The sequence below is a fragment of the Brienomyrus brachyistius genome, chromosome 7 (assembly GCF_023856365.1).
Source record: "Brienomyrus brachyistius isolate T26 chromosome 7, BBRACH_0.4, whole genome shotgun sequence".
In the NCBI taxonomy this organism is placed as follows: Eukaryota; Metazoa; Chordata; class Actinopteri; order Osteoglossiformes; family Mormyridae; genus Brienomyrus; species Brienomyrus brachyistius.
This window is the reverse complement of record NC_064539.1, coordinates 8217511-8229888: the sequence shown is the minus strand read 5'-3', so window position 1 is coordinate 8229888 and position 12378 is coordinate 8217511. Positions and strand designations below refer to the sequence as shown.

Below are 12378 nucleotides of genomic sequence, written 5' to 3'. Positions count from 1 at the left end.
CCACCCCTAGTAGGAGAGTGGGGGTGCAGGTGGTCAGCAAGGTAAGAAGGCACTTAAACACCATAAAATAAACTTGTATGTGGTCTACTGCAATACTACTGAACTCGGACTTGATGTGTATTGTGTTTTATAAATGATAATATTCCACATCTATTGTGTATTTATTATTAATTTGTGTACTTTTAGTTGCTCTTTGCGCTACTGAATCAGGAAGCATCCCAGTACCCTTCCTCCGCATGGCCAATAAACACGTTGATTCCTGAACTTTCCTTGTAATTAGCAGAACCTAATGAATAATGAAATCGTATATGATCTTTATAGATTCCCATGTAGTCAATGAGGCGCTGTGGAATAACTAAAATGTTATATATGTCTCTAAGTCCCCGCCCAGGTTAGCATGTAGCTGCTTGCAGTACAGAAACCCTGCTTTCCCCGGTCCTGTTCCGAGCACCACTGCCATTATACTCTTACAAAGAAACAGGATACGATGTCAACAGTGGTGTGTGGTTTTGGTTTTTATTTTTTAAAACACCCTTTCTCAGAACTCATCTTCTCTCACCCCCCTCCCATTCCATAGTCTATCAGACATCTCCTGCTGCTTTCCTTGTCCAAATGCTTGCAAGTCAAAATGGGTTTTTGCGTGCATTTGAGAGCAAGTGATTGTAGAGCTGCAGTGCTTTAACCCCCAACTGTAACACTGGTTGTAGTGCTGCAGATTCTGCAGCTGTTGCACCCAAGGCCGTGCAGTAGGGTGGCCCCCTAATCTATGTCAGCGGGGGCACTATGAACTACTTCAGGCACTCATTAAACCTGAAAGTTCGGCTAAATTGTTCAGTTCGTCTTGTGCTTTGACTGGTTTGTTTCCTTGATTGAGAGACTCATCCAGCTGTTTCACATTAGCCTTAGTGACACATGCATGGTTATAGGAGACTGACCAATCAGCACGCAGCGAGAACTCAGTGCTGAAGTGAAATCCAGGTTCTTTTAACTGAAATGGTAGTTTACAGACAAAATAAAGATTAGTAACAAATAAATGAGGTTTTGTTGGTCTGCCCCCCCCCCACCCTTATTTATTTCTTAGGGCAGCATCAATGATTACTTGATTGAATGGGACATCTGGATAGTTATTTTGCCACCATTTGAAAATGCTCTTGAGCCAGTGAATTCCCAGATCTTCATTCCGTGGGACCAGCTGTGCAGAGGGCTAATCTGAAGCTGATCCTGCAAGTCCACTTCCGCTCTTCCAGTGGTGGATAAACCGCATCTGGACCGGGGCCAGAGCAGAGTTTCTACATCCTGTCGAACGCGGCTGTTCCTCTCATAGCACTGGAAGCAGTGGTGCTGAGAGTGCTTCAGCGCCCTCTCTGGTTCTTGGTGGTAATGCGGTGTCAGAATACTGTAAGGCAGCGTGCCCGTGCTTGTCGTTTTCATTAAAGATAAACAACGTTATATTAATTATCTCGCAATGGCTCAGAGGCGACTTTATGATTATTTCTGCAAAAAAGAGTACCATTGTTAGCATTTGGTAGTTACCAGTGATGTGAAAGAACTTCGGTAAAGTGTACTGGTCTTTCCGACTTTCAGCACCTCGAGCTCAAAACATCTCCTCGCGCCTGTGCGCGCACTGCAGGGTGACACAGACAGCGCAGTCTTGGTCTGATGCCCAGTGGCAGAGGATATCCACCATTATGCTGCTTGTTCTAAACCCATGCGTAGCGCTGGTAATGTATCACAGACTTTGAAAGCCTTATGAGAGAACGTGCTCATGCTACTATTCGAACAGGTCATTCATGCATGATAAATGAGATAAGGCATCTCGCAACTAAGCACATTGTCTATAGAGTTTTAGAAGCGTACAGGTAGCGTGTTGTGGCAGGTATGTGTGATATGTTGACCCTGCTGCATTCTGTAAGATCCATCCATCCATCCATCCATCCATTTTCCTTTACCTATAAGATGTTAAAGATGGAGCTGAATTTCACTTCATAAAATCAGCATAATAAAGGAATACAGTATTTATTGTCCCTTCATCACCACCATACTAAAGCTATTCTCTTACAGATGACAGCCTAACAGCCAATAATGCAGCAGTCTGTTTGTGCGTATCAGGTTGTATGAGATGGGTATATTCATTGCGTCTAAAGGCAAACTTTGAACTTGCTGAAACTGGTCTTAATATCGTACGTTTGGACAAGACACAAAGGCAAAGCACTTCAATCCGGACCACACAGATGTTCTGCTTGATGATCCCTGAGTCTACTGGACAGGACAATACTAGGAACAGGTAAAATGTCACCACTTGGGGCTATTGACTGGATGGGAGGTTCTAGAACAAGGTGGAGAAAGATAGTTGGAGCCAGAGGGAAATCAGAACATAATTTTAAGAGACAAAGGTCAAGCAAACAGGTTACAAACCCATAACCACAAACACTGATGTGAAAGACAATGCAGAATAACCTTCGCATTTTTGGTTATATTTAATGTATAATACACCAGCATCGCAGTCTGCTGTGAAACTTAAAATGGTGCGATGTCTGGTCAGTGTATACTGAGCCTGGAACTTCTGGTTTTAAATGTGTTTGGGCAACTCATATTTAAAGGGATTCTGGATCACTAATCTGATTCGTGAACGAAATGAACGATGCCACCCATTGAACGACAAGAACGAAATTACGCGTCAACTTAAAAGGACGAATCGTTTCCGAACGAAATTCTGTGGTAATTTCGTCACGGGCGTAGCAAGAGCAAACTCATAAAGTTGGTAATTAATTCGAATTAATTGTAGTTCAGAGAAAAATCTTTCTACTCCCGTGTAAGCAGGCCGATCTTAGTGTCCGACCTGCTATTATTTCCCACTATAATAACATACGTAACAGGCGCTTAAAGATTTCCATACTTGTCGCAAGGGCTGCCTGTCCATAATGTGCACTGCTTTGGCCGATCGTCTCTTAAATCAGCCTCAGCTGTACCGAAGCCAAACCCACAATAATGCGCTGTCTCTGCCTTCCCCTATTCTTTCCACTCCCTCCTTCGGGTGTGCTTAGTTCACTTGCACACACTGTGCGCATTTCATCCGACCGTCACTCGCAGACATGGGACAGCGCAAAAGGCACGTCGTGATCCCGCTCACTTTTGCGCTGATTGCCGTTTTGGCCCTATTTCTCCTCACCGTCCCAAGCAAAGATGTGAACGAGCCTCCGGGTTATACGGTGAGGCCGGCGGCGATGCATTGATTTATTTCGTGAGTGTGAAATGTGCGATGAGTTTGTTTTTCTTTCCAGTCTATTCCTATTCTTTCGGATGATTTAAAATCGCACATAAAGAAACACATAATTAATGCATTAAATGCAATTACCCATGCACGATTAAAACGTGCATCACTAATCATATCGGTGTGCGAATTAAGGTCTGTAAATTGTGACACGTTTTAATTTGTTCCCAAGAAGTTCCCCTTAACTTGAGGTTTATTACACAGTTAATGCGATCAGGAACCGTAAAATGAACAGCGAAGTGATTATACCATGTAGATTTAAGGAAGTTACTGCAGTTAAGTAATTCTTCTGTAACGATTTTGATCTAGTTCCTTGAACAGGTGTGCATGTTTAGTCTTCTGGAGGGGAAATGATGAAAGGCTGGGCTAAATTTAACTCTGCTCCCGGGACTCCGTGCGCGCGCCACTCTTTTCGGTTTAAAAACCTGGTCACCCATCCATCTCCCAACCAGGTCTGGAGCACAAATTAGTGCTAATAAAAATAAATAAAAACCTACGTAATTTGGGGGCATATTTGTGTTACATTGTGGGGAGTATTTTTTTGTCTCCGCAAGGGGCAACTCAATTTTCTAAAAATCTGTGAAAACAATAATAATAATAAAAAATATATATTTTTTTGTTTGGTTACCTTTAGTTAAGGTTAGGGCTGGGCAGGGGTTAAGGATGTCACAGATTTATCATAAAGCACGTGAACTGCCATGTGTCGGAATTGTGCCGAATGAACAAACAAGCCTTGCCTTGCCATAGAAATGAATGGAGAGTCCGCATAAAGAGATCAAAATATTTTTGTGCGCTAGTTTTATTATTTGGTGTTTTTATTATTCTATATCATGCTCACTGATGCTGGTGGACCTTCACCCGCGGTGCCTTTTGAGTTAATCTCTCATTGGCCTATTTTGTGATTTATTTGATTTTTTTTTTTTTCCACCCTGATGTCTATGGATGGTGTTATTGCCCTTAACACATTTAACTGGCAAATTAAAGGTGCTTTATTTATAAATCCCTTGCTCTTGATTAATTGTGGAATAGAAAACCAGCAACCCACGCTGTGATGTTTACACTCCGATGTTCACGTGAGGCTAGACTTGTTTTTGGTAGAAAACTTAGAGGGATGAGGACTATTGTTTGGTACCGGTACTGTGTTTGCAGTGACTAATCCTTCGAGCACTAAAACCTGCAGCGCGGCAGAGGATTGTGACATCGTGTTGTGCTGTGTTTTGTAGTTAATGGTGTTTCGGCTGTTTCCACAGTCATCTTTTTGTGTAAGGGCTGTTAGAAAGGGATTTGTAAGTTACCACACCTGACTGCTACACTATGCCAGTTTTAACTCGGCGTTATGAGTGCCAACGCAACGCGTCCGAGTGTGTGGGGTAAAGGGAAGCGTCCTTGGGTGACAAAAGCCTCGATACTGTCCAGTAAGCCTCTGACTCGGACTGCCGAGTGTAAACCAAGATGCTGAGTCAGGATCGTATTTTGCAGTACTATGGTGTTTCATCATTAACCATTAAACGTCACTGCTATGTTTGTCATGCCAGAATACAAGGCTGGCTTTTTGATTTTTATCAGACCTATATTGGTTTTGATGTTAGAAATTTGAACAGGTCAACTCACACTCAGATATCTATCACTGTGGTACTGTATGGCTTTAGCACATGCTGGTTCTTAGTCTGAACTTTGCATTCTTTTAGGTTTTATCTTTTTCCTTGCCTGTTTCCCTGTGTGATCATAAAGTTTAACAAATGTCTCTGGACTAACTCACACATGTGAGTTACAGCGGTTTTTTAACGAGGTAGAGCTGGAGTTATGAGCCACAGATGGTTTTAAATCCCAGGAGAGGACCTGCACTCTTCAACTGGACGGATTGCATATACCACTTTATAAGTAGTAACATTTTGTTTCTATAACTATTACAAACTAACAAAAGGTTACTTGTGCTCTCTCTAAACCAGAGCATGTTCAGATCCAGCTATTCACATCACTTTTGAACCAGCTGCGATTCACGTAGACATTACAAGCACATGATATTTCTGTAATATTTAGCTTTGCATCCTCCTATTTTATCAATTTTCTTACTGTCGGTATTTATTTTTTTTAAGTGTCCTGTTTGTCATTCTCACCTCTGTGGTTACAACAGGATGGGGTTCGAGGGGTCGGAATGAGTCATTACTAGATAGAGATGAAAGATGTTTTTCTTTTTTTTTTTGGGGGGGGGGGCTCTGTCTGGAGGATCTCTTTTTGGGGGGGGGGGGTATGAGTGTAGGACTCAGGACTTTACCTGTAGTTTTCTCTTCCTCCCATGAAATCAGTAATATCACTGGACAGGCTCATACACTCTGCTGTTTTAACATATGCCTGTGATTAATCAAAAGTAGCTTAAATCAGTTCTTAAGAAGGCTGTAGCAGAAAGGACATATTAAAATAGTTATAAAAAGTAATGTATGACTCAGCGATGAAATCTGGTTTGGTGTTCTGTCTCTTCCATGTGCCTCAGGCCATTGTGCTTGCAGGTAAAGGTGCGTTCTCATTTTTACCGTTACTAGAGGTTGAGAATGTCTGGGAAATCATTTCTGCTTTGGCTGTTGAAACATGTTCTGGCATAGTTTGTACAAGGTGGCTGAAGATCGCTGTAGGACTTTACACTTGCGTCTCTGTGTGTGGCAGATTTTTTTCTCCAAAGGGAATCGGGCATATAAAGTTGTCATTTGGGGGTGTATGACTAAGTGGGTTAGAACTCTGTTCCTGTGAACGGAAGGTCACTGGTTTCAATCCCACGGCTGGCGGAGTGATGTCACCGTTGGGCACTTGCGCGAGCCTCTTGACCCGAATTGCTCCAGGGGCAGTGAGTGACTGAATGACTGCTCTCTGATCCTTACGTGTACGTCCCTCTGCACAAAAGGTTCGGCTAAATAAATAACTGTAACTCTCATTTGTTTGTTTTGTTCCATAACACGAGTCGGGTTCTTTTTATAAATATTTGCAGATTAAATTTAGCATGGAGACTCTGGTTGGCAGTGACCGTGGTGTGCACTGTATACGGCTGCAGCGTGGAGTGCAGTTCATTGTAGAACACAGTAACTGTATGTTTCCTCTGTGTGTGGACGCCCGTCTCCCTCAGTACGGGATCGTGCTGGATGCTGGCTCTTCCCACACGACCATGTATGTCTACAAGTGGACCGTGGACAAGCAGAACGGAACTGGCGTCGTCACCCAGCACAGCGAGTGCAGCCCCAAGGGTGAGAAACACCGGTGTTTGTGTGTGTGTGTGGGTGGGTGGAGCGGCGTTACGCTCGTACGCCAAGATCGCCCAAACTCAGCATGACTCAGGTCTCCCTGAGGGGTTTTACTCTGGGAAACAGGCCCAGGTATGAATACAACACGAGGATGATGCACGACTCCTATGAGCTACTTGCCGGTCTGGGTTCACTCTCCCCGTTTTACTCTTCTCAATAATTCCTCGGTTCCCCCCTTGCATTTAGGGCTTTTCTCCAGTCCTATCAGGTTTTTAACTACCTCCCGGCGTCAGCACGTCCTTTCGTGATCTCAGTTTATATGGTAGCCTTTTGCACATCCGCAGGCATTTAGCACAGCTTTCCCACAGCACTTTTTGTTGACTGCCGCACTATTCTGTGCCTCCAGGGGGCGGTATCTCCAGCTATGTTTGGCAGCCCGGAGAGGCGGGACGCAGTCTGGAGGAATGTCTGGACATGGCCATGAAGGACATTCCCAGGGTCCGGCACCACCTCACTCCTGTGTACCTGGGAGCCACCGCTGGCATGAGGCTTCTCAAGTGAGTGATGATGCGCAAAGAGGACTGACCCAACTAGGCCACCGCGCTTCCTTTCTGCGTTGTGATTTTTGTCAGTGATGATTTTGTGATGATGCGAACACTGTAGTTCATGTGACTAGAATGGGGAAAAGAAATTTCTGACTGCCAGTCCCTAAATGAACTTTAGCCACTGAATGAGTGCTTACACCTATGTTTAGGGCAAAATTACATGTGGGTGCAGATACAAAACGGAAAATAGTGATTAAGCGGTACATACGATAACGCACCCCACTGGCATACAGGACTTATAATACATGAAACCAAGAACCTTAGCTTTAGAATTCTGCATACTTCGACTATTTATTGCAGTAATGTTTTGACTATTTTCAACAAGGTTCTAGGTATACCAATTGTGTGAGGTAATGGTACCGACCACATTATAAAGTTTAAAATAAAAATGTTCTTTTGCCTATTTCTCTGATGGCTTATAGAAACCCTTTTTTTTCCCAGAGACCACTGCTGTGCACAGCACAGTTCTCACTCGTGTAGCAGGATGATTTGGGGTGAACTTAGGAACCTGTTCATAGAACCTGCAGCTCCTTACCTGCAGCTCACAGCTTGCAGCTCTGCGGTTCACTAGTTCGGATCATTAATGTCGTTTTCTGACTTTTGAACATCTCTTGCTTAGCTGCCCTGATTTTTTTAAATTTTTTTTTCCATGTTTACACAACTGGGCCAGTTTGGGATGTTCAAAGGCACAACAGCCATTCCTTTTCATGTGGGTCACAGCCGGCACCTGTTTGGTTTGCGTGCCAACATCGCAGCAGTCAGGCTGCATAGAATGTCTACCACTTCTCCATAACTTTTCATCACAGAGACACTAAAAGGAGAGTTTGCAGGTGTCCCTCCTTGTACCGGATTGAAGCCAGAATGTACATCTGTGAACCTCCCCTGTGTGACTTGGGGGGGGGGTTTAATCCCCAGCTCCTCGTTTAACTCCACTTCTCATTTGTATGGAGTGTTTGCTGTGTGTTCAGTGCTGAGTGAAGCTAATCCAGTTCCTGTTTCACTTTCATACTCTGTATGCAGTTTAGCTTCAGGCTGGGCACCTGGTTCCGCTCAAGCAGTCCAAGAAAAGCTGCAATTGTCATGTAGGGAATTTATGGTCCCGACTGGATATATATTATAGTATAAAAATGTGGGAATTTTTACCCAGCGCTGTCTTTTATCCCCTCTGTGTCCCCTACAGTGTCCCTGATACCTGCTCTAAACCAATGTTTGTCAGCCCTCAGACATTTTTGCCCCCTCCCAGCACACCAGAACCGAACAATCATAAACTAACCAAACAAAACAGGAGACTGAATAGCTAGCACAGGTGTGTTGGGAGCTGGGAGTGAGCAAAAATGTGGACTGTCTGGTGATCTTGAGGGCTGAGTTGGGGAAACACTGGAGGACAAATGAACGGGGGAATTGGGGTTTCCTGGCTGTTTCCAGTGCCTGTGCTAACAGTTCTGTGGTAACTTTCTTCTTCTTTTCTTGGTATCTGCAGTAGAAGTTTGATTTCTCTGCAGATATTTAATCTCGCCTTCTGTGCTCCAACTTAAAAGAATCTCTCTCTGCTTTCGTGTCTGTCTGTGCTATGAAATTTGAGGTCTACTTATTGTGTCGTCACATGTTTAAGGTGGGTGCCGTATCTGAGAGGGTCATACATAAAGACAAACCGAAACAAACGACACGAATCGCTGCTTCCCACAGTATTTCGAACCCAAGCGCCTCGGACAGGATCCTGGGGGAAGTGGCCGAAAAAATCCGCTCCTACCCATTCGATTTCCAGGAGGCGGTGATCCTGAGTGGTCAGCAGGAGGGCGCATATGGCTGGGTGACGGTCAACTACCTGATGGAGAAGTTTATCAAGGTGCCTCTCGCAAACCCACCGAGAAACCATCACGCTAGATCGCAGCTTCAAGTTTCCGAACTATTTTTTTTTTGGTCCAAGTCTTGGACCAATGGCAGCTGTTCCAGGGAATCTCTGAATGAATAATGAATAAGGGCTGAACTGTGGTGAACGTAGCCTGATGTGGAGAGAACACTGGCTACGCTGATATTCCTCAGATGGTCTTCACAGGCATATTCACACTTATCATTAATTACATGCTGCTTCAATCCCAAATTCAGATCAATGCCACAGGCCTTACATAGTATCCCCCCCCTCCATCCCCAGTATGGGTTTATAGGCCGATGGCAGAGTGCCAACACGGAGACGATTGGGGCACTGGACCTGGGCGGGGCCTCCACCCAGATCACTTTCGTCACACGAGAGGCGGCGGAGGACCGGAGGAATCACATGACATTGCGCCTCTACGGTCAGGACTACAACCTGTATACCCACAGCTTCCTGTGCTATGGTCAGGGTCAGATGCTGCTCCGGCTGGTGGCCAGCCTGATGCAGGTAGGTCACCCACCGGGGGGAGCATCGTAAGACATTGAGCCACCATTCTGACAATCTCAAACGTTAGCTTGGTTTTGATCCAGAAACCGAGTGCCGTATTAGAGCCGGACTGACACGCCATATAAGGGCAAGGCTGAAATGACCCCCTTTGATAGGATAGGTAGTGCTGCCAACTAGGTTATAGTTAGCAGTGTTGCTTAGTAATCTTTCAAAGAGCCATATAAGCAAGGTTTAGCATGCACTGAAAGAGTGTCAAAGCTAAAGGCAGGAAGTGCATGGTTAAACGCTTCCTGTTACATCTTGGTAAATGACTTTCGTCTTACACCAATCAGATTCTGTCATACAAGAGCCTAAAAAGAACCTATTGGAAACCTACTCTATGGCACAAACGGAATACGGATATATGCCGATGTAATCTGGGGTTCATGTGATCAGCATCAGCCAATCACGGCATGGCTCCCCCCCCCCCCCCCCCCATCTCGGCGACTTCCTATGTCATGTTGGATTTACCCCTCTACTCTCACCCCCCACCTCAGTTTCAGGGTTATAATGGCACCGTCGTCCACCCCTGCTACCCCGTGGGCTACAGTGTGACCATGAAGCTGTCGGAGGTGTTCAATTCCCCGTGCACATCAGGCTTCCGGCCCAGTCAGCCCAATCTGGACAGCACTGTGACGGTGGTGGGGACAGGCCAGTACGAGCTCTGCCTGAGGAACGTGACCCAGCTCTTCTCCTTTGACAAGTGTCCTTTCTCCCACTGCTCATTTGACGGCACCTTCCAACCCAAAGTCAAGGGCATGTTTGTGGTAGGCGAGACCCTCAAGTCCCTGAATCCCAGCACCGGTACCTGATAGGCTCAAAGCAGGGGGCGCAGTGAAGACTAGATATTTTCTGCGGGGGGCCATTATAAATGATCATTTCTATGTCACATGAAAACCACGATAGGAATCTTGGCCTGTTTATTTATTTATTGAGATGCTTGTTTTTGCATGTCGGATGTGGAAGTAGTCGCTCTCTTTGTAATTGTTTGTGGGGCTTGATCATAAAACTTAAAAAAAAATATTTTTTTTTCTTAATTGTTTTAATACAGACTTGGTAACAATGGCAGTAATGGTGCCATTTGTGGTGGTATTGTCACTGTTACAAATCATTTACCATTATTTATCTTCTGATAATAGTAATGTTTAGTCTGACATACCACCTGTGTGTGCTGCTGCTTCCATCATTGCCCATCCTAAACATCCTGTCATTTTGTTTTTTACATTGTGTGTCAATGCCCCCCCCCCCCCCCGACTCTTTCCCAGGCCTTCTCTGCCTTCTACCACGCCCACAGATTCCTGCAGCGCGCCACCGGCATCAAGGTCACGACCCCGAGTCAGATGGACACGGCAGTCCGTACCCTCTGTGCCATGAGTCTCAGCGAGGTAACACTGTCTGGACTCCCTCAGCGCGTTCTCAGATGATAGACCGGGCAGACTGTCGGGCCCCTCCCAGAGCCTCTTCACAATATCGTTTCTGACGTCGTGGTATTTGTTTACTAATCCGTTCCAAGCAAAGGGAAACTATAATGACTTGGAAATAATCATGTAGGTAATTGATTGTATAGGTAATTGATTATTGTTGACTGCTCTTTCTGTCTGTCTGAATGTCCCACTGGCACAGTTGAAGAGCAAGGCCCCGGATGAGATTAAACGCCTGCATGAGTACTGCCCATCCTCCGCCGTTGTCCAGATCCTTCTCTTGCGTGGTTACAGCTTTGATAACACCTCCTTCTCACAAGTGTCGTTCGAGAGCACGGTGAGTATTGAGGAGGGGTTGCTATGGGATTTCCCGTAGAACTGCATATAAAGCATGACAACGATGAAATGATGGTGCCTACATGCAGCACATGCAGGCTGGGCTGGTTGATGCTGACTCGCGTGTGACCCTGTGTCGTCCGCTGCAGGCCAGGGGAGCCGCTGTGGGCTGGGCGCTGGGCTACATGCTTATCCTCAGCAACATGGTGCCAGCTGAGAGCATGAACCTGGTGAAGGCCATCGTCCCTGTAGCTTGGGGCTGCCTGCTCTTCCTCATGATTGTCCTCCTCATCGTCTCTCTGGGATATCTACTGGCTCAGGCTTTCTGTGGGAAAAAGACCACCGAAGATATCCTCTGATGGCCACTGGGTGGCGCCATGGAACCCAAGCGTCGTTCTTCTGGCAAGTCATCTAGAGTGACTTTAAACGTGTCAAACGGGTTTCGTCATCAGGGAAAGGCACCCTCTTTGTCCCCTTACACCCAGCGTGGATGGGGGTCAGAATCTAGTTAGCAGATTGGTCAATGAAATACTCTGCTAGTAAATAACTTAAAGTTAATGATCTGCCTTCTCCCACACCCGGTCTTAGAGAGAGAGCAACTTTCACCTGAAAGATTAATCTACATGCTTTTTAAAATTTTATTTTACCCACTTTAAGCACCGTGTCTGAGATTGGCTACAGTAAATTGTTTACAAAGGAGGGCGTGAGAGTGATTGCTGATATATTTTTACTTCTGTCATTTCACTGATAGGTTTTTAGAAACTTGACATGTTCAATGCCTTTGTGTGAGGAAGAGTTACCAGAACTGTTTTATTCTCATAAGTGATGCGTGTTTCAAATAGTCACTGAGGTTCACAGATACTGTTTAAATTTAGACTTAAATACATGAACATGAAAGATTTTGTACAGTTTTTAAATAAATGTGACTTGACAATGGGCTCTGTGCGTGGTGTTTTTACGTTCTCTCTCTCTCTCTCTCTCTCTCTCTCTCTCTGTGAGGGTTTGCTCCCTTGTCCTCCCAAGGTCTAAAAACATGAAATGGTAACACTAAAATTCCCGCAGTTTTAATTGCGTGTGTATGTGTGTGTCCTTGTGG

At 45.1% G+C, this 12378-nt stretch overlaps 1 protein-coding gene across 1 annotated transcript; it reads left to right on the top strand.

The window, feature by feature from the left end:
* Positions 1–3022: 3022 nt before the first annotated feature.
* LOC125746576 (ectonucleoside triphosphate diphosphohydrolase 2-like) lies at positions 3023–12220 on the top strand. Its single transcript, XM_049020708.1, has 9 exons — positions 3023–3209; positions 6387–6504; positions 6908–7058; positions 8793–8952; positions 9259–9486; positions 10023–10292; positions 10791–10910; positions 11149–11283; positions 11432–12220. The coding sequence occupies exons 1-9, from the start codon at positions 3093–3095 to the stop codon at positions 11639–11641; spliced, it is 1509 nt and encodes a 502-aa protein (XP_048876665.1). The 5' UTR covers positions 3023–3092; the 3' UTR covers positions 11642–12220.
* Positions 12221–12378: the final 158 nt, after the last annotated feature.

Bases quoted from the DNA above. Each gene is read 5' to 3' on its own strand.
- LOC125746576 (XM_049020708.1), top strand. From the start codon at position 3,093: ATGGGACAGCGCAAAAGGCACGTCGTGATCCCGCTCACTTTTGCGCTG. The intron at 3,210-6,386 runs GTGAGGCCGGCG...CGTCTCCCTCAG, and splicing joins ACGAGCCTCCGGGTTATACG to TACGGGATCGTGCTGGATGC. The intron at 11,284-11,431 runs GTGAGTATTGAG...CGTCCGCTGCAG, and splicing joins AAGTGTCGTTCGAGAGCACG to GCCAGGGGAGCCGCTGTGGG.